At 38.2% G+C, this 23115-nt stretch overlaps 1 protein-coding gene across 1 annotated transcript in view; it reads right to left on the bottom strand.

Annotated features, from left to right (window-relative positions):
• pdzrn3b (PDZ domain containing RING finger 3b) overlaps positions 1-13584 on the bottom strand; it is a 91008-nt gene extending 77424 nt beyond the window's left edge. Inside the window, exons 1-3 of the mRNA XM_084426501.1 lie at positions 12718-13584; positions 9091-9177; positions 7154-7261 (exon numbers count right to left, since the gene is read on the bottom strand). Of these exons, the coding sequence (XP_084282627.1) occupies positions 7154-7261; positions 9091-9177; positions 12718-13431 (909 nt within the window). The 5' untranslated portion in view covers positions 13432-13584. The remainder of the gene's footprint in view (positions 1-7153; positions 7262-9090; positions 9178-12717) is intronic.
• Between the last annotated feature and the right edge of the window lie 9531 nt (positions 13585-23115).

Consider the following 23115-nt stretch of genomic DNA (forward strand, 5'->3'; position numbering starts at 1 on the left):
AATCAGATGCCAAATAACATGTGATACTGCCCACAGTGAACAAACTGCCACCTCTGGACTGCTCTGTTGGACTCAGTCAGAAATAACACAAGACCTTGTGACACATTCCAAACTAAAGATGACATGTGCTGTGATATCTTAGTTGTCAGTGGAAGAAAGGTGAAGACTGGAGGTTGCAGGGCGGCCCCATGCTGGGTTGACCTGACTTCATGTCCCTGAGGAAACTAAGAACAGGGTCTCCTGATTTAAAAATGTCCAAGCTGGTCATAAAGTCCAGAGTGCGACAGATTAAGGTTAAGGCCTGTTTTAGTGGATGGTATAGTGGATGAGTTACAGAGGTGTTAAACAAATTACAAAATATATATTTTTTCAACGCAATTTCATAGCTGTATTGCAAAAAAACATTTAGTATTATATGTACTGTCTCTAATTTAAGTTCATTTTAGTAAAAAAATATTTATTATAAATATTTAGTTTAAATATTGTATTAACTGTACTGAGAATAATCAATAAGCATAGAACAAAAAAAAAAAAAAAAAAAACTTCAATAAATAAATCAGTGTTTAGATTAGACACCAGTTGCATTACGATAATGAGAATTGTGTTGGGAAATTTGTTGTGCAAAAGACATACAATATTGCACAATTTAACAAAACAAATCTTAATGGTACAGAATAGACTTAATTTCTTCTGCAAAAAAAAATAAAAATAATAATAATAATATATATATATATATATATATATATATATATATATATATATATATATATATATATATATATATATATTTTTTTTTTTTTTAGGTTTTTATATTTACCCAAATAGCACTTCAGAAAGAATTAAGATCAAATAATGACAGGTGAACTAAGGACAACCACTCCAAAAAAAAAAAAATAAATAAATAAATAATAATAATTCATCGCGGACCAAAAACTGCATTATTTGAGGTTGAAATAAATTTCCCTCAAGGACATCTCAAAAACTCAGGACATCCCAAATCTCCATTTTTATAAAACCAACTGCACATTGTATATATGTTTTCTTCCTCTGTCCTTCATTACAGCTGTCTGATCTACAAGGTTCTTCTTAATCATCAATGGACAAGAATGCTAACAACCTGAGTTCAAAAGGGCTGAGGACTCATCTGCATGCTAGCAATGGGCCCCAGACTCTTAACATATCTATTCAAGCTGCCACTCTTTTCATGTTGCCACTCACCCCTCACACCATTTAACGCCACATCTGACAGCGAGCACACACTAAAATAACTGAAAGCACCATTGGGTGTTAAGTGGTGGACTGTGGGTAACCTTACAGCTATATGGAGACAGAAAAAGATAAGGAACCACTGGTGTTACTAGAAGCTGCTGATATTAAAGTTACATTCACATGCATTATACATATTTGATGCAGAATTATAACAAGACAACAAAGCTGGATAATAAAAACAATGACATGAGAAATCACATTGTCCTTGATCCTTTAACATAGGATTTTGTACCATTAAAACATCCCGCAAGTTTCACAGTTTAAAACATCTTCCTCATTATAAAGAAAATAAATTATTTAACCAAGTTCCAAAAATGGTTAGCTTGGATATTGTGGGATCTGTGACGTCACATGATCAAATACATGCAAATTACACATGACTGCCTCTAGATCAAGAAATCAACTATTATACATTATGACGTTATACATCGCACCATATACCCTGCCCGTTGGTGTTCAGTCTTTTAAAATCCACATGCTTGACTCAAATGGATGAATAAAAGAATGTTAGTTTTGACGAATCCTGTTTTAACAGCTTGAAAAAAAAATCCATGTCAAGACCTCTTTAAAAATATCTGTCCAAGCACACTCATATTCGTGACAAAGAAGTGAACGCAAAACTAGCTTTCTGGCATGATCTTTAGGAAACATAATAGCTAATTAAAAGTGATGTTTAATATATACTGATACTAATATTATTAACAAAATCATTGCAAATATATCTCAAATCTCCCCAACCATACTTCATTCTTATTTAAAGAGAACTACTCTTCTGTTACTGCTGGAGCTCTTGCCTCTTTCAGATGGCAAACACTGGCCTCTCAGTGGAGCTGCTTTTTAAAGTCTGGTTGTTGTTCAACCTCTGACCTTTGTCTGTTTGCAGGCTTTTACAAGGTGACATTTACAACCTGGTCTATCTCCATGACCTCTTCCTACTCCCAACACATCCAATGCTCCTGAAGACAGCCATGATCGACATGGATATCGAGACACATGGGTTTTCCATGGTTTTGTGACAAAAACACATTGAAAGCTGAAGGTACTATAGCCATGTACTGTGTTCCCAACACCCCTTAGGTTGAGATGAAACTGCATCAAACAGCATTCTTAAAGGTGGTGCGTGTAATTTGGTTGAGGTTAAAATACTTTCTATCCTAGCTAAATGTTTAGAGACAACTATGAGTAAGCCATTTGCGGACTGATTCCCCAGACTAGTGTAAACACTGTGACTCTGCAGCACTTTAACATTGCTCTGTTTATTTGAGAGATCTGCAATGTAAACCTCTGGTTCAACCAGTGGAGAGTGGCGCAATACTACCTGTTTTACCATACAATGGCAGACTGGGCTTCAGTATGGAAAACCAGTTTAAAGGTCCCATGGCATGAAAATTTCACTCAATTAGGTTTTTTAACATTAATTTGAGTTCCCCTAGCCTGCCTATGGGCAGTGGCGTTATTGGTTTTTCCTCGAGAGACATCATGGCTTGCAAACGAGCGAAGCATGGCAGTTGCTCAGTGTTTGGATATACACATTTTTTTAGTACCTTCATCCGAGCCTCATAAGAACCAGTGGGTTAAGTCAATTTCTGATGTGTAATTGTTCAAGTTCAGACAGATAATCTTTCTCTCAAAACCGCTCAATACTGTTTATGCATTAGTAAATCAAGCCAGTGAATAAACGATCAACTCCACGAAAGTTGATGAAATCAATGGCGCTGTTACACTGCACAACGAAGCTCTTACTGTATTTACATCATGTTTGCATTGGTGAAAGCATTAGTGAGAGTGCAGAAACTGCGTTGCAATGATAAGATCTTCATTCACGCAATCAACAGGCTGTCATCTGCTCAATGCTCATCACTGCAACTTTTTATGTGATGAGAATAGATCTAAATACTTAAAAAACTTCTCACGATTCGTTAATCTCGATAACTGTAATAGTAAAAACGTATAACAGCTGTAATGGTAAAAGTTTTCGAGAGAGTTCCACATGTAATGCTAGCTATTTAATATGCAAGCATGTCAGCCAATCACAACAGTGGGCGTTTACACTGAAGTCTCACAGCAGACACGCCCCTTCAAACAGAGCGTTCAAATCAGAGGCTAAAATCAGGCTGGGAAAAATGCCTTTTATTTCAAAATTATGACAATTTTTATTCTAAAAAACATACTAACATTATAAGGGCACCCCAGGAAACATTATAAAATAATAACATAATCCATGGGACCTTTAAATAGCAGTTGTTTTGTCCCCCACCATTTGGTTACGCGTGTGTACAGAAATGTCACACTTTATTTAAAATAAAAAATTCAGAAAAATAAATTCTACATCAAAAATGTATCACAAATTACTTAAAAAAAAATATATATACTACAGATAAAAAATAGCCTCTGGCTAACTCTGGGGCATTTACTGAAATGTTTATTTATGTGCACTGTCCCTGTTAAAAAAAAAAAGAAAGAATTTTTCCAAACACAAGAGCTGTGTTAAATCCAATGCATAAATCAATCTGTCACAGGCAAACTCGGCTACTATGTGTGAAAATTTTCGAACAGTGTGGAGCGCAAACACAGCACGGTTTTTTCTTCCCTTTTTACATCTTTTTTTATGAGAAAATAAATGTCTCCGGCAAACAAGGCGCTATTCATCCGCTGAATTATCTGAGCCTGTCTCTCTGGTGCTTACCAGAGACATCTGCCATGACACTCCTCCATCAGACGACCGTGGGAGATTCTAGATCTTTATGAGCATGTCATTTACGTGCACATGCCATCTTTGAAGCCAACATAGCCAAGAGAATATGAAGAATTTTGTTATTTTGTGATTTTTCCCAATTCACTATTAGTAAGACATGAACAATAAAACATTCTAGTGAAATTTATTACATAAGGGCCAGATGATCTGTGCAGTGTGTTCCTGGCTGGAATTTCTCATGATCGCTCAGTGAGTCACCCATCACTGCTGCTGTCAGGAACATGTGCACAAAGCCCGTTGAATACCGTGATGGCCCTGCTCGCCCTATGACACAAATTCACACGCTCCGCCTGGATGCTCTCAGCCGAGATGCTGTCGCAACTCAAGAACTCATTGTACTGATCAGTAGATGCTAGTCACCCAAGAGTCTCTCGCTTGAATGGTAAACAGCATAAAATTGACTTAAAGAGGTTTTGGCGTATATTTGGGAAACTATTAGATTTTTACATTTTCTGAAGAAAAAGTGGTTACTTCCTTGCCAAAAAAAAAAAAAAAAGGGTCACACCTACTAGCCGATACCAAGCCAATAATTATTTTCATGTCAATGAATGGGTGATATTAAAATCTAAATAAAATCACAAAATAAGTTTTACGCGCTAATAGTAAATTAAGACATCACAACATTATAATCTACAGTCAAATTTATATAAATGTTTAGATTTGCTTAAATTTAACAGTGTTATTAAGTGATGATAGGATAGATAACGGCAAAGGTAATCTGAAATAAAAAATGATCATTCACAAATAATTATCCAATTCTGATGGATTTAAAAAAAATCTAATATTGGCCACTTACCAAGATGACACTAATGTCATCATAATGTAACATCAACAACATACAGCAAGATGCAAATTATTTTAAATTATTAATCTGAGCACAACAATTCATGTGCCTTTATAATCTTTAATCAAAATAACTTCCCCACCCTCTTGCAAAAACATCTCTGATGACGTGTTTGCTGGCGCGAGGGTCACTCATGTGAGATCGCTGCAGTAGCAAACAAGAAAAAACTATCGTAACTCCCGTTTCATGCAGACTTTAAAGCATCTGAGCACAATCGCCAATGAATACACGTGGATCCAAATGAGCTGGGGGAAAAAAAGGAGATAAATGGATACTCCATATGATGGATGAAAAAGTGCTGATGTAGCAAGAGAGACAAAAGAGTGCTGGAACCTGGAGGGTTCCAGAGGCACATATTTTAAACAGCGAAGTCCAGCTGAGTCTAACTCTCATGGGCTATAAAGTATGGGACTACAGGGTGTTGGTTTAGATACATACAATTGAAATTACAATGGAAACAAAACTGCTGTAAGCCATTTTGCATTAATTCTTCCCCTGTGATTATATTTCTACAGAAAATCATTTCTCAAGTCAACATAATTAAATATGTGATACCACCTGAGGCGCTGACGTAAAGCTAGAATCCATATTTCGATCTCAAAGAGCACAACATTACCTCAGGTGTCACCGATAGCCAGAAAAGCATTATTACACCCTTTTCAAAAGGCAGAAACATTATTAAAGTAGTTTTAAAAGCACCGATAAATCTCCTGAAGGAAGCAGAAAACGTTATTCCCATGTACACATGATCCAAATAGACAGCACAGGGTGGGAACAGCTTTGCATTGTGGTAGAGAGTTTCTGACTATAAATTTTAAAGGTTTACTCAATAGACTGACCTAGGGCTTTGTGCTTCATGTTCCTTATGCATTTACATCCTCTGGCACGCATGCTGTTTCACCTTAATTATTCAAAAGACAAAGACAAAAAGTGACTTTCTAGGTCTATTGCCATCCTAGAGCAAAATATCTTGTTGAAAAAGCTTACTGCACACTACAATGATAATACTAAACCAGTCACAGATAACCCTTCTCAAATATCTATGTATTGTTAAGTTGATGTCCTTTTAAAAAAAAGAAAAAAGAAAAAGAAAAAGCAGAGATGTAGGTGACATCCACAAAAACCACAAGGAACACTCTCAGATATCACGGCAAAGCAGCAGTTGGCATGCTAAGCACAATCCAAAGCTTTTCCCCTCACCCTGGCCCCTTCCTCCAAGTAAGTCATACTAGCACATTTCCGCCCAACGCATTAACCAATCTGGGACTCATACGCCCCCCTCCCCATCCAAAGCAGGGCCAGTTTAGTGGTCTTAAGTCACCAGGCGCCGACTGCATTACTGTCGCCTTTGGTGGCTCAATCTATCCATTGTCTCAAGGGCTTACGGCATATCTAAACGAACAGGAGAGTTTAAGACACTTACGGCTAGCACACTGCATGTGGCTGCTCTTAAAAGTTAGTATAAGAGCAGACATGACTTCCTCATCCAACATACCGCATATACTGACGTCAAGCGCAAATTAATAAATCTTGAAACCAAAAAGTGATGTTGTTAACTAACTCTTGAGGGGAAAAAATCTTGCGGCGAAAGCTACCATTTTGTTGAATGATGATTCGACTACACGAAGTGAAAATATTTACATTAACTTAGCTAAACAATTGTACAGACCCAGGCCATAGTTATAACACGCTACAGCGAATTCAAAGCATCCGTTGTACCATACTTGTGTTTCATGCCGCTATAAAAGCAACCTTTGTAGGGCTGACTTTCTATGCACCCTCAAAAGTGACCACTGGGAACTTTTGGCCTTTTAAATAGTCCAGATTTGGTTCCAAGGTAAAAGAGAGCCTTCTGACTTGATGCCAGCCAGGAAGGATTCCTATAAGTCGGTATATACAGCGTCCAACAAATTACAAATGCAGACTTTCTGAAATAATCAGGGCTCAAAGATAAAGTTTTAAACAAGAATCTTGCAAAAGCTGTTACATTAAAGCCATTTTCGAGGTATAACATGCTTTAAATATTATTTTATTTACGGGTTCAACATAGTTTGTACAACTGTTCCTTTCAGGATGAGCTATAATTGGCAAAAATAGTGTCCTAACATGGCACAACACAAAAGTTTCTGTCCTTATCAGCCACGATTGCGACATAGGACAGGATATGCATTACACATCTCATTGTGTTATGCACAAAACTGTATATGTATATAAAATATGTTATGATTGGCTCTTATGGTGCCTTGGTTAGGCAACGGTATCAGGCTTAAAGCAGAGGCAATTACCTCCATTATCCTGTCATGGATCTGCAAACCTCCTTCTTTATCCGCCGGTCCATTCTCCACAATCTTCGACACAAAGATTCCTTCATTCGAAGTGCCATCTTTATTATCCTGCAATCCAAAAACAAGGCAGCAATATTTAGCCAAAAAAGAATTACTAACCAATAAAACATTTTAGTAAGTATTACAGATGCAAAAACACTTTTACTGCAAATAAATAAAATGATTAACAAAGACACAGACTCCCTTAAAGACGCATCCAAAACACAAATAATTGTTTGCAGGTGTACAAAGCAATGTGCTCCTTTGTTCAGCTTCTCTGCAAATACACTGTCAAATGGAAAACATATTGCGTTTGTGAGATATTTAAGGTGTTAAGAGATTAATAAAAAGATGCTCACCATTCATTATATGAAAATATAACCTGGACAGGATCTGCCAAAATCGTTGAACCCACCTCCCAACCACATCAAACCACATTACCTCTGTGCCATGTTGTGTGACACTGTGCTGTAATTTTTAATGGAATACTTAAGAAACCGCAGGAAGTCAAACTGTGAACTCTGCAGTTAATTACTGTAAGCCCTTCCCTCTTCCCCATTACAACGACAAAAACAACATCTTTATTTGCCAGAGGATCCTACTCCTACATAATATTTCTATTCTTTTCTAATGAAACGACATACACTCTGTTCCAAATTGAAGTAACAGAACAAAAATAGTAGCTAAACTAAAGACGCAATACTCCAAAAACGATGTAATATTTAAATACAAAATATACTAAATTAAATATACAAATATACAAATTGCCTCCTCAGTTCAGTGATTAACTAGTGATAACAGTGATTATTAGAATCAGAGAGCCTTGTAATAAAATATTCCACACAAATATTGGGTGGCTACTAAAAGTTGAAATTTAAAACTACAATTTCTTTCACATTATTGACAGAGCTCATTGAAATGCATTCTGGTATTCCCAACTCTGCGAACGATGCTGCGAAAGATTTTGCTTCCTACTGACATTTTAAAATGCAAGTGGTCCCAAGTGGTCAGCTCACTAAGTTTTAGAAACAGATCTAAGGTCTTACAAGCAGACAGGATGGCTGGCATGTCAAACATTTGCTATGGAGGGGTCATGGCCACGTTGAAGTAGTTGTGCAGTTGCTAAGAGACGCAGCCATTTGTGTCATTCATTAGTGACCGACCTCTTCCACTTACTTTAGGGTAAACTAACTCAGCCATATCAATTTGTGCTATATGCTTTAACTGTGGTGTATTTTTTATAAATAAATAAAGCCTCGTCATTGTGATGAAGCTACATCTGGGTCTTAGAAGAAACCCTGGAAACTTGGCTCTTGTAATAGTTTTCCTCTTTGGAAGGTTTTTCTGCAAAAGTCCAGTTCAGACCAAAGTGCGTCATATTTCTATTTCAGACGAACCACAAACAAACACTTTTTAAAGGGTTTGGTGCTCATTCACACTGATATGGATACCACAACTACCACTTCAGGGTGGACTGACGTACCAAAGTGGCACTGTATACAAAAGATATAATTTATGTCTGTACTTTCCCAGTTGCAATCTCCTACTTAAATTGAGTCATCCAGTGACACACTGAGATTCTAAAATAACCTGACAGATATTGAAGGTGTCTGTGTCATATTTTTTTTTGTTTATCATTATAATAATTTGTTTTGGTTAAGACTAGATCAAGAAACTAATACTGTAGATGTGGCATGAGGTAATCTAAGGCCTTAAAATATATGTAAAAAATATTTAAAAATGCATGATCTGGGATTCCCAAACAGTTTTGTTAAGGAAAACCCTTCACAAAACCCCTCTTGATGTCCTTTACCAAACCTTGACAATCATGGGCTGAAACAGGAAATACAATGAGCCAAGGACACATAAGATGGAGGTGCAAATCTTTCTGAACTTACCGCACATGGCCTTCCTCCAACGATATTGAAGCCTAAAGATCCAGAATCACGATGGAGTATAGCCATGACACTTTTGGTCTCTCCGCCCTGAAAACAGTATAAATGGCCCATTAATTCACACATACGTCTTTAAAACCATATATTTATTTCTATTCGGAAAGTAGAAACATCTGAGCTTCCAAACTAAATATTTCAAATTAGGGATGTGCCTGAAGCCAAATACTATGTTTGGATAGGAAATGACTGGCATTTTACAAGATCTGTTGCACATTAAATCCTCCAACATCATCCTGTCAGTCATCTCTCCTCACTATCTTCAAGTGATAAGTGAAATCTGATGTACTGTAATGTAACTGACTACCGCAGCAAGCCTAACCATGTCCCTTCAGGGGCTCCGTAGAATGCGTTACTCATTTTCAGTGCCTTTCCGAATTCGGATTTCGGATTCTAGGACATCCCTATTTCAAATATAACCCTTCAGGGTGTGTTTTTATAGCACAAGCTCTTAAATCATCCGTAGGTATCACGATTTACATTTGACTGAGACCAAAAGTGGTGCGTGACCAAACAAGTACAGAAGTGCACCTGTTACAATCATTAAACATCATGCAAAATACACAAGTCAGCTTAAAGCATCTTGGAAAAGGAGCTGTCAAGTGGCCAGTGGCTTTAAGGGTTAAGGCCTTGTTCCCTGCTCATTTGGTCGAGTATATTAATACATTTGCAGCAAACGGCTCTCTCGACAGATGAACGGCGGAACGTGGACAAACAAGTGGAGTCAGCATTTTATTCCTCGGTTAGGGTGCACTGCATAGAATCAGAGACTAAAGCAGCTGTCATTTCTGTGTGCCACAGAATACAGTGTCTAAATATAATACAGACATCAATGGCAGGCATGTACAGTGTCCTCTTTACTATCTTTGCTGAGTGTATGCAATGTACGTCTCCAAGTAAGGAATGTATCCCGCTGGACCAGGTCATGGGAACAAGTCCCATAATTCCATGGGAAACAATGTCCGGCACCACTTAATATAAATGCATATCACTGTTGTTAAAATGTATATAATAAAAATGTGGAAATAATGTCAGAGGATGACTCATCTAAAGAATAAATTCTCTTGAATGGCAAAAACAAACAAACATATAGAAAGATAATGCATAAATCGTGTTGAAATGCTCTAGTGGTGATACGAAAATTCTTGTGATATCATTTTTTTTCCTCCAGAGCAGCTGGATCAACAGCCCAGCATTCAGCAGACAGGCCCAATCCTGCAAATGTCAGCTCCCCATCATCGCCTTCCTTTCCCAGCCCTGCTTCAACTCACTTGACTGATGAACCATGTGATGGGAACAGCAAGAGAGACTTCATTCCCCTGCAGGAAGGCAGTCACTGGCACTAAGGCATCATTCAGAGCCCATAAACATGTTCACTCACTGGGAGGTTGCCTTAGGATCTCATGCTCCTTCATAGAGCGGTCAAGGGAGGTTATCTGTCACAAGTGTAACTCACAGACTTTTTCCATGCTCTGATGGAGTCCTGAGGTGAGAATATATTATAGCTAATGTGAAGGGCATCACACATGCCAGAAGATGCCATGGTACTTAATTTAAGGCATGGCAAGGACATAAAGCACTAACAAAAAAAAATAAGTGCCATATAGTAAGGTCGTTGTTTCATTATTTGGGCATGATGTATCTTTTTAGTGCCTAGACTACTCCAAAGTACCTTAGTAACTATCACTTTACCATTGGCATGTACTTTACCGCTCAAGTACTGATGTAGCCTACTGACAACAACGTATAAAACTACTTTAAATATGCTACCATTTTAAGTCTATTGTGCAAATTGTACCTACATTGGAAATTATATTGAGTGTTCCTTCAGCGAAAAGCTGTTTAACTACCCAACTGAAGGACACAAAATGTAATGTACGTCTTTAAACGCCTAAAAATAATGTAGCACACTATAGGCTATAACAATATGTTTTCTATACTATAAAGTTTATACTAAACTAGAAAGTTCCATCAAAACCAATGAAGTCTACATTGCAAGCCAGCTAGTAATGCATCTTTCAGGGTTGGAACTTGGAAGGAATCATAAAAACAGCAAACACCCGAAATTAAAAACTTTATGCACCCCATGTGCATGACAACAAACAGCTTTGCATTAATATCAACAAGCAATAATAAAAGAGTGTAAATAAAAAAATGTCTCTAAGGGTACATTTACACAACAACGATGTACTAAAAACATAAAAGCTTTTCCTTTGCGTTTTTTTTGCAGACAGACATACAATAATGTCAAAGCGATCCCAGTTCACACGGATCCGTAAAACTACTAAAATTGCTGTATTCTGCTGCCAGGCCAGTAGTTGGCGATGTCACTTTGTAAAGAAACACTAAGTGCCTATACACCTTATGCGCCAGAGAAACAAGCATGCAGCCATCTTTGGAATACTGTGTTTGAACTTCCGTTTTTGGGGTTGCTCTGTATATTTCTATGGCATCGCTGTCAAAGAGTAATTAGCTGGTGAAGTGGATTTACTTATTGCAGAGTTAACTAAAGTTATGAGCATTGTAATGTTTGAAGCGGATGTCGTAACAAATGTCAGTAGACTAGGAAGATTTAAAATGAGCGGTTCATTCATAAATCTTTAAGATCTTACCTTCATGCTGTGGAAATACAAACCGAAGGACAGAAGCGCACCGCTGAAAAGGGGCAGAGCTACCTAAATTCTACAGACTGAACACGTAATACGCATGACTTTACTGTTTTCACAAATTTGCATTTTTGTAGTTTACGTGGAGACAATGGTATTGTTTTCAAAAATGTAAATGCACTTTGAACTAGTTTGTGTTTTGTAGAGCACTGATGGAAAAACGTCCTTTCGCTCCAGTTATAAGGGCCAGGCCAGGGTTTAAGTATGCGATTTGCTTGGAGCTTGGCTTTCCTCTTTTGGAACTTTTTTTGTTGGAGGAGAGGAAATATACCAAGTCACTGCTCAATATTTGCTTGAGAGTTACAAATCACTGTCACTAGATATGAATTACTTGTCCAAGCATGTTTCTAAACCAATAAAAGCAATATCACACTCACAGTCGACAAGTTATATCAACATGGCTGTGATTAGTTACACAGCATCTTGCCTACCGCCCATTCACAGCCGATTTCAGTACACTCGAGTGATCGCCTAATGGAAGTCCATAAAGAGTTTAAATCTAAACAACACTGACTATAAAAGTATAAATAAATAGGTGTCCCAACATTTAATAAACAAGAGAAGAAAAAAAGGAAGGTAAAATATAAAATTAAACCACATTGATTTTTTTTTTTTGAGAGAGAGAGAGAGAAATTTTGACCAAAAATCTGGCTTCCAGAGAAAGCTCATTTGTTAAGGAAACGGACAGCATTAAAATGTACCAACAAGTTCCTACTGCAAAACCTCTATAAATTATTATGAAATTCCATTCACGAAGTGCAAGCTTTTAGAATCGTTTCAGACTTTTTGTGTTGTTTAATGGTAGCCAATACTACGTTTTACCATAGTTTTATTGTAGTAGTGGATACTATGGTTGCTATAAATATTTGTGAGTGTTATTAAAGTGCTGTCATGATTGTTCTCTTACCTTGCACGGTGGAGAGAGACTCTTTGACAGCGAGTCAATCCTGGCGCTGTATTCCGTGAATTTCTTCTGATACTTCAGCGCTGTCATCTGAAGCTCGTTATGAACAGCCGACAGTTGCGCCAAAAGTGATTTCTCTCTTTTAGTCGATTTCAGAGCTTGTTTCTTCAGTTCCTTATCCAAGCTGACAACTTTCCCTTGCAGCGCGCCGTTGTGCACTTTGAGGGCTTTCAAACAGCAGTGGTTGTCCAACTTCTGCTCCTTATGAGTGAGCATCAATCCGCATCCACTCTCGCATATCCCGACCGCTCTGAAATCACACGATTCACGCATGTGAGCATCCATATCTTTAAGGTTCAGCACCTCGCTGCAGCCCTTATTCCTACATTTGGCAGGAGAATAATCGCACATCTCCGCGTGCTCCGCCAGATGCTGAAGTTTGACGATCTTCTCGCAGCCCCGCGCGTGATTGTCACATTTAATGTCCAACTTTAATATTAAGTTTTTGAGAGGAAGGACGTGGTTGAGCTCTTTGGTGGAGATCCTTTGGCATTTGACCGGGCAGCTGCTCTGCTGAACGACCCACGGCAGCACACAGCCGGCGCAGAAGACGTGACCGCACGGGGTAGTGAGCGGATCCTCCAAAACTTTATTACACAAGTTGCATTTGAAGTCTGGGTCCACAGCCCCTTTGAAACGATCCAACTCAAATCCCATTTTATATATATATATTTATATATATAAAGATCCAAAAGCAGAACCGGGGCTCCCACAGAATATCACAGGGGTTTAAACGCTCTTCGGACTAAGTCATTAGAAGAGCTCAGAGAAACTGAGTAGACTAGTACGAGAACTTCTACTGACTGAACTAATTGCCTGAGACTTCCTATGGGGGAAAGAAGTGTTGCAGATTTGGATACCGTAACTATCTGAAGAACTGCGCACTCAACAAGTTGACTAAAAAAGTTGACTCTTAAGCCAAACTTAAAATGTATGACTGCTGTTCACTTCTTAGATAACAAAATCAAGGCAAGTGGCATTTATACAAAGAAATATAGTGCAGGCACACTTTTCAAGTGAAACATTAAATAAAAAAGTTTTAGGTTTAAATGATTGATAAAAGAGTAGGCAAGACCAGAGCTAGTTGTCAAACTTTTTACTACAGTAAATATTTTTCAGTCAGATTTATTTGAAAGTCATTACATTTATATTTATTTAATATAGTATTTAAAGTACTTACAAATAAATTATATCCTATTATATTACTGTTTTTTGCAGCCTTAAAGGGATAGTTTTCCTAAAAAATGAAAATTTACTCACCCTCAAATGTTCCAAACCTATATCAATTTCTTTGTTCCGCTGAACTGAAGAATTTCAGTTGATGGGCCCCACTGACTTCCATTGTATTTCCCCCCTTCATAATATGGAAGTCCACGGGGTCCATCAATTGTTTGCTTTAGGCCTACCCATATTCTTCAAAATATCTTCTTTTGTGTTCAGCAGAAGAAACAAATGCATACAGGTTTGGAACAACTTGAGGGTGAGTAAATTATGATATAATTTTCATTCTTCACTTCATTTCATTTCATTCTATTTTTTTCAAGTCCCACTCACACTTTTTTTCTTCTTCATACTTGTCACAATTGGGAAGTAAAAAAATACTATCGCATCTTCCGTTTCATGCCAACTTTAAATCTTTAAGTGATTACCCTTTAAGATCCAATTGAGAAAACACATTACCGGAAAAAAAGCATAAATCACTAAATAAAGCTGGCGTTAGATACATGTTTCTGCTTATGCAGAACAGTTGAGAAGCTTACATATTTCAAACTCTAAAAGCCCCAAAGCTAAAGATGCTCCCTCACATTCCCTCGGTTTGCATGAGTGGCCAATGATGCCTCGTGGGGGGAAATAATCATCTGTCTGAACAGTTTTCTGATAAGTAAATGGGAGCTTGTGAGCGTATGATTTGCCTAAAAATGTGTATTTGTATCCAGTGTAGTTTGTCTATAGAGAAACCTGGAGTTTAAATACGGCTCATTTAAATAATGACATTTTCCATCTCGGTTGGAAGTAGCATAGTCATAAAAGCATTTGAATTGTAAATGACAGAGCCACAGACAGGGTCACTGGCGGCTATGTGAAGTGAGGGGACAAGAAAGGCCTGCAGCTTAACTATCCTTTGTGAACAGCGTCCATCTCTCCTGCTTTTGACGGATCTGAAGATGTGAAATTCTTTCCTTTTGCTCACCAATATTCGGTGAAATCAAATTTCATCACTAGGCTGTAACAAAGCGATACAATTCACATGTGCATTATTAAATAACAGAACTCCCAAAGTTACTGACTCCAGGGTAGAAAAATTAAAGAAAAAAACTCAAGAATATGTTTGCAATCACGCATAAATTTGTGACTTCTTTCTGCTCTTTAGATGGAAATCTGTAGTTCAGAAAAACAAATGTCAGAGAAGTGGCTCTGTAATTTGATATTGCCACTGATAGAAACTTTAAGTAATCCAATCATTACTTCAAAGAAGTCAAAGATATTGAATCAGCATTATGGATGAAACATAACAAAGTGTTACCATGCATGTTGCGTTCTGAAAAGTAAAGCAGACACAAAATAATTTATCTTTCATTTTATTTCTGTTTTTTGAGGGTATGAAAAACAGCACTGTTAAATTGTCAAGTATCTCACAGATAGAAACACAAGAAGATTTTTTTCTGCTGCTTTCAAAATCAGTATATGATATTAGCCTTCATGGAGTGTTATTAATGTCTCAGCCTTACTTTAAACACCTGCCAAACTATAATTTAAACGGGTCATGTGCAATCAGATAATTACATTACAGATGCAGAGTTTGGATACACATCATTACGTTGTAATACGAAACATTCAAAATATACGATAGTCACTGAAGTGCACTTCCCAAAAACGTAATCCTTGTAAATTAGGAAAGAACTTGAGACTTGTTTATTTGTTGGCTGTGGCAGAGAACTCAAATGACTTAGATCAAGCTACGCAAGGTTAAAAATAAAGATAATTTGTGATAAGACTTGATCTGGCTCTCAGACTCCAGGCTGTGTTGGATGTTCCTGAACCACTTCTCATGCTCTACATTTCTTCCATCTTAGCTCACATATAGTCTTTCACCCCACCCTTCTGAATCAGATGAACTCATCTATTTAAGTCAAAAGAGACACTAAGAGAGACAGTTTGTGCAGTGCCAGTTTAAAGTATTGTAAAATATCAAAATATATGTTCAATGCATCTTTTCATAATGTAGGTTTCATAATGCTTTCATAATGTAATTCATCTTTTTAGAGGGCTTTTGTTATACTGAAGAGTAAATATAGGGCCAATAAAGCAATGCTTTTTGTGTGTGTGTGTGTGTGTGTGTGTTGTTTTTTGCTTAATTGCAAATCTGTGATTAAAACATTGCCTTGAGTTGAAGGAAAATGAACTGCTCAGACATCATTTAAGATTCACATGCTGCTATATTAAACCTTTTATATCTTTTTGAGACAAAGCTCACGCTTTTGAGTCCAGGAATAGACTGAATTTCTAAGCCCATATAGTAAATTCCTTGTGTAGAAAGTTATAGGCTTGTGATCGCTAATGCGAGAGGGATACAGAAAGGTCTACACTGCTTTAGATGAGGGCTTCATTTGGAGCTTGGATGCCAGCCATACTGCAGTCATCACCACTCTGCTATAGTGAAGATATGTCAAGACCATGAGGGCGATGCGGGATTGTAGGATTTTGTAAAGACTAATCGCTTTGCATCCTGCATTGCAATAGTTGCTATCAAAGGAAAATGAGAGCATGCATGTGCATGTACATGTGCATGTTATTCCACAAGCCTGCATGAATACGAGTCAGTTAAATGTAGTTGAAAGCCACTGGACTTAGTTATCCATTCGTTTTATTTTATCAGGTCTGTGGCCCTCTGCCGTTGACCCCAATCAGAGACTGTTAGCGGTGAGCCCATGTTGAGTCCACCTGAGGTTGAAGCACAGATGTTTCCCATAGTCTGCTGCTTTTTCCTTGACATTCCTTTATATTCTCGTACCAGTTGCGGGTTATTATAAAATGTCTGGCAATTGTCTGTGAAGTTTTTCAGTCACCCTGGTCATTCGGAGAATCATTTGAATCAGAACAGTTACTGGCTTAAAGGATTCACCATGTTAAGGGTAAACTATTCCTTTATATTCTTCATTGACATATTTAGGGTCTTTATGGTTCATATGTGTTTTGCAGTGGGAGTTAGACATGTCCATGCGGATCTTATGGTGGACTTGTGATCTTGTTCTTGTGAACTGGTAAGGGGACGGGCCTTAATGCAGCACATGCAAGGCCACACATGTCTCCTGGAGGATGTTGATGACAGACAGTGTGAGCAAAACTCTTCATGACATCAGATTGCTCAGTGTTCACCTATACATTTCGATGTTTATATACAGAAATGTGGAAATCTGCACTTAAACACAATGTCAAAAAGGTTCAAACACTTTTTTCAATGTTTAAAAATACTTATACTTGTCTCTGCAAGCCCACCGGCAACTATAGTTGCCGCAGTGTATAGTGTCATTTTTCTTTTGTAAGTATTTTTCTAGATGGTATCCATGTTTTATGTCTCAATGACATGCAAGCAAACAACCAAATAAAGGATTTCAAGGGAAAAAAAAAGGTATTCACTTCCTTCCTGTCACATGAGGCTGTCAACTTCCTACCCCTACTTCCAGGAAGCATGGCGAAGGCAAACCCTCCCAAAGAAAGGTCATTTTCATATTAGTATTTTTTGTTGACATATAATATACAGTGGGGAGAACAAGTATTTGATACACTGCCGATTTTGCAGCTTTTCCCACTTACAAAGCATGTAGAAGTCTGTAAAACAAAAATCCAGAAAATCACATTGTATGATTTTTAAGTAATTCATTTGCATTTTATTGCATGACATAAGTATTTGATACATCAGAAAAGCAGAACTTAATATTTGGTACAGAAACCTTTGTTTGCAATTACAGAGATCATACGTTTCCTGTAGTTCTTGACCAGGTTTGCACACACTGCAGCAGGGATTTTGGCCCACTCCTCCATACAGACCTTCTCCAGATCCTTCAGGTTTCGGGGCTGTCGCTGGGCAATACGGACTTTCAGCTCCCTCCAAAGATTTTCTATTGGGTTCAGGTCTGGAGACTGGCTAGGCCACTCCTTAGTTGCCCTGGCTGTGTGTTTCGGGTCGTTGTCATGCTGGAAGACCCAGCCACGACCCATCTTCAATGCTCTTACTGAGGGAAGGAGGTTGTTGGCCAAGATCTTGCGATACATGGCCCCATCCATCCTCCCCTCAATACGGTGCAGTCGCCCTGTCCCCTTTGCAGAAAAGCATCCCCAAAAAAAATTATGTTTCCACCTTCATGCTTCACGGTTGGGATGGTATTCTTGGGGTTGTACACATCCTTCTTCTTCCTCCAAACACAGCGAGTGGAGTTTAGACCAAAAAGCTCTATTTTTGTCTCATCAGACCACATGACCTTCTCCCATTCCTCCTTTGGATCATCCAGATGGTCATTGACAAACTTCAGATGGGCCTGGACATGCGCTGGCTTGAGCAGGGGGACCTTGCTTGCGTGCGCTGCAGGATTTTAATCAATGACGGCGTAGTGTGTTACTAATGGTTTTCTTTGAGACTGTGGTCCCAGCTCTCTTCAGGTCATTGACCAGGTCCTGCCGTGTAGTTCTGGGCTGATCCCTCACCTTCCTCATGATCATTGATGCCCCACGAGGTGAGATCTTGCATGGTGCCCCAGACCAAGGGAGATTGACCGTCATCTTGAACTTCTTCCATTTTCTAATAATTGCGCCAACAGTTGTTGCCTTCTCACCAAGCTGCTTGCCTATTGTCCTATAGCCCATCCCAGCCTTGTGCAGGTCTACAATTTTATCCCTGATGTCCTTACACAGCTCTCTGGTCTTGGCCATTGTGGAGAGGTTGGAGTCTGTTTGATTGAGTGTGTGGACAAGTGTCTTTTATACAGGTAACGAGTTCAAACAGGTGCAGTTAATACAGGTAATGAGTGAAGAACAGGAGGGCTTCTTAAAGAAAAACCAGAGCCCATCTACGGAGAGCCTGCCCACTCCCTATTAAGCCCTATTGTACCGAATTTTGGTTGTAGTACCACCAGAGTTCCACTGGGGGCGATCGCCATGAGTGCAAAATGAATGGGAGTCAATGGGGCTAGACAGCTAAATTTGTCTCTTTCACCCGATTGCCGTTGAGAAATCTCAGATCTGATTGTAGATTTTGCAGGTTCAACATGGGTTTTAGGTCGAAAGTTGAATGAACGAGTACTTATGTCCTTTTGATTTCTTACAGGTTGAGTTGTTGTTGCCCATAACACGCTAGCATTCTGCTAATGAACGCTGATTGGTCAGTGAAGGACTGATTACGACCAGAGATACCGCTTGATGGCATCGTGTCATCCGCAGCGGGACCAGAAACAAACAAAACAAAAACTCTTCCAGCACGTGTGATTACCTGTGTCAGCTGTGTTGTCGATGCCTCGAGTGAAAAGAAAGTGCAGAGCGCGAACGCACCAGAGTGAGTGAAGGATTGCCGTGAAGCAGTATCTCTGGTCGTACATGTGTATGACGTCATTGACACTTTAAAAGACTTTTTAAAGCAAATAAGTGACTCAAAAAAATCCATCACCCAGCAATGTGTAATTTATTTGCATCTCCTTTCGAATTCAACATTCAAATTACTAGACAAAAATTATATCCTGAGAAAAGTGGATTTTTATTGGTATAGCGCCATAGACCTCCATTCATTCTGCACTCGTCCTGTGAGCGCCCTCATATGGAATCAGAGAGGAACTGCAACCAGTTCAGAAGCCGGAAGTGTACTGAGAGTGAAACTTCTCGCCATATTAGACATTCTCTGGAAAAACTAATAGGTCTGTGAGAGCCGGAATTCTTACTGGTTGGTAGGTGATCAAATATTTATATCATGCAATAAAATGCAAATTAATTATTTAAAAATCATATAATGTGATTTTTGTTTTAGATTCCGTCTCTCACAGTTGAAGTGTATCTATGATAAAAATTACAGACCTCTACATGCTTTGTAAATAGGAAAACCTGCAAAGTCGGCAGTGTATCAAATACTTGTTCTCCCCACTGTATCTACATAATTATAGTTGCCGGTGGGCAAATGCCTTGTTTTTTGTTGTGTTTTCATATTCAAGAGATTATAAGCTAGATGCAGCTTTTTTGGGTTCACATCAAATGTTCTTTGACTTTTATACATAATAAATTTGTTTATGAATAAAGATTGATCTGTTGAAAGCAGTTATTTTGAGATAGATGCTAAATGTTCTCCTCCTTTTCATATTTGACATTGAGGGGGTGCAAACAACATATTTGCCCACCGGGCAAATTATTCAAATACGATTTTCAATAATTTTTTTTTAAAAAACCTGGGGACTATTAACACAACTATATGCATGAAACCATTCAGAAAGATTTGGGCACAAATGGGTTAAGCTGAGATATAAGCAGAGGCGAATAGATTACACAGCTTCATTACTTGAGTAAAAGTACAGATACCCCTTGCTAAATTTTACTCATGTACAAGTAAAAGTACTACAATCAGATGTCTACTTAAGTAAAAGTACTGAAGTACTTGTTTTTAAAAGTACTTGAGTATCAAGAGTACAAGAGTACATTTTCTAAATATTGCATTACTGCCACAGTGCTTACATTTATGTACAGAAACGTCCTACATGGAGTTATGAAAAATGTTAATGTTAATACCTTGGAGAATGTAAAAGGAATTGAAAGTAAAATCAAGTCATTTTCATCTTTTTACCATGTTGCTTTATTTAACATTTCTCACTTGCCCACAAGGCAATAGCACAATGGCAACGCTGTGACAAACCTCTGCTAGAGTTTTAATGGATTTTTTGCACCCACATTTGAACCTGACTGTGTTAAACACACCGCATACTCAAGAACATCAAAGCAAATGCTCAGCTTACATTAATGTGTAATATCAGAAAAGAAAATTCAGCTAACAGGTGTGTGTAGGCTACATGTGAGTTTCTCTGTTTTTTCATCAATCAAATCACAGGGTTCCAGACTGCGACCATTTTTTGAGAATGTGCAAGTTAAAATTTGATGTGGTCGCATCTGTGCGAGTGCATGGTCATGTAGCCTACTACTCAGTTAAATTCACGCATGAATTTTCCTGCATTGAACTTGTTTTAGCGCCCGCCAAAGTGATTTTGTATTTGATCGGTGAGTAAAGTAGATGAACTGCTGCGCTTGTGACAGGGCGCATGTGTATGAGGCGCCGGACTGGACAAAAGCGAAACGAACTGTGCAAGCGAGCGAAAATTGAAATAGTCTGGTGAGGTGGGGCCACGGGTTCCATCGTTTCGTCCATGGGTTCGTCTCTTATCTAAATCTGACCATGGAGTTGACTTTGGCGGAAAGCTGAAGGTGATTGCTGATAGGCTTCCCCAATCAGTGGCGCCTGCACAATCCAATCACGTTTGAGAGGGAAACAACAAATTGAGGGTTTCTGAGATTTTTCCTTTTTTTTTTTTTTTTTTTAGAAGAAGTAACGGGTACTCACAGTTATGGATAGAAATGTAGCGGAGTAAAGAGTAAAATTTTTACCCTTTCAAATGTACTTGAGTAAAGTCATGAGTACTCCCCAAAAATGATACTCGAGTAAAGTACAGATCCCTCAAAATTGTGTACTTTGTGTCATGTACTCCGTTACTGTCCGGCTCTGGACATAAGTAAGCCAAAAGTAGGTTAATTTCTCCCCAAAAAAATGGAACACTGTGAATCAGTCTGGAACAGCTTTGGGACAGGGCCTTCTGATTATGCAACCAATGGGAGATGGAGTATTCTGTTGGGTGACATTAGTGGTGCAGAAGTAGCAACCCGATCTCACAGCAATTTGTTCGTATTTTACGAGGTGGCTAATTCATACTAATTCATACGACTTCACTCGTGCGAATTCGTACGATTTTTGCTAAATCTTTTACGAATTGCCTAATTCGAATGAATTGTGCAATTCGTAGACCTAAACCTACCCATCGCTGGGGTTAAGACAAATCGTACGAACTCGAATTTGTATGAATTAGCCACCTCGTATACGAATTGGTCGTGAGATAGCATTGAAAGACACTTAAGCTTAAGGACGTTTTCAGGCATAATACATTTGCTTTTACAGTATTTCAGATGAAACTGGAAACTGTTTATCTCAGTTTACATCACAAGTGCGTGACCAACACATTATTTGTATACAGAAATTCAAATAGCTTCAAAAAGCTTCAATGACTATCCAATCAAGGCTAACAACAATACAGACCCTTAAAAAAATCCATTTGTTAGGACATCTGTGAACATTTAGTAATGTGAACGATCAAAGGTACATTAAATTCCACTTTATATAGAAAGAATAAAAAAAAACGTGCCTGCACCTTTTGTGCAAACCACTTGCTGACGGACTTTGCTGACAGTGCAAAATCAAGTCTAGAGGGAAATTAAATTCTTTCTGGAAAGACTGATCCAGAACTAACCAGATGGAGAGGGTGGTTTGGAGACAGCTGTGTTTTAGAAAACAAGAATGAGAGGGAAAGATGAACTGCATCCTTTATTCCTTAGAGGGTTTAGCGATGAACTTCAAGTCAGACACAGAGATGACATAAGTCTTACGTTAGTTGACTTCAGTGTTGATGTAATGCAGGAATACATGTACAATAGGTCCTGGAACTCTGGGACCTCCTTCGCAATATCTTTCATCAGCGGAGTGGGTCTGAATTCCATCTTGTATTAGATGCTTTTGGCAACTGAGCTAGCATAGTGCATTAGCCACAGAGTTTCCCAAATAACAAGTGTGTAATATTAGAAACAGATGACTTCTTTTACAAAGCGGATGACCCCAACTGCTCGAAACAGAGCAAAATAAGAAAAACAACCGAAAACTGCAGTGTTAAAGAACATTGTTTTGATACATCCCTGAGAGACGAAACAGAAAGAATTGATTAGGCTTGTTTTACTGTGTGGTCTCGCATCTGTTTCTTTTAGATTGAATTGATTTCAAAGTTCAGCATATTATTTTGAACACTCGGTTGACCCTGAATAAAAATAAGTTCTGTTAACTAAGCTTGCAGTAATGTTCCACTGCTTTTTTTGGAGGTCGGCTATTAAAGATCTTTATAAAAAGTATAGTTCTGAGTCTAAAAACTGATTAGACAAGCCACATTTGATGCCGTCGTAAAATAGCCGGTCACTGCACATGAATTAAATTATACAAATGGCTCCAAAAGTCTGAGACCACATTGAAAATCTGGGACTTATTCATCTAAACCTGGAAAT

This window comes from Rutilus rutilus, assembly GCF_951802725.1.
Source record: "Rutilus rutilus genome assembly, chromosome: 12".
Lineage (NCBI taxonomy): Eukaryota > Metazoa > Chordata > Actinopteri > Cypriniformes > Leuciscidae > Rutilus > Rutilus rutilus.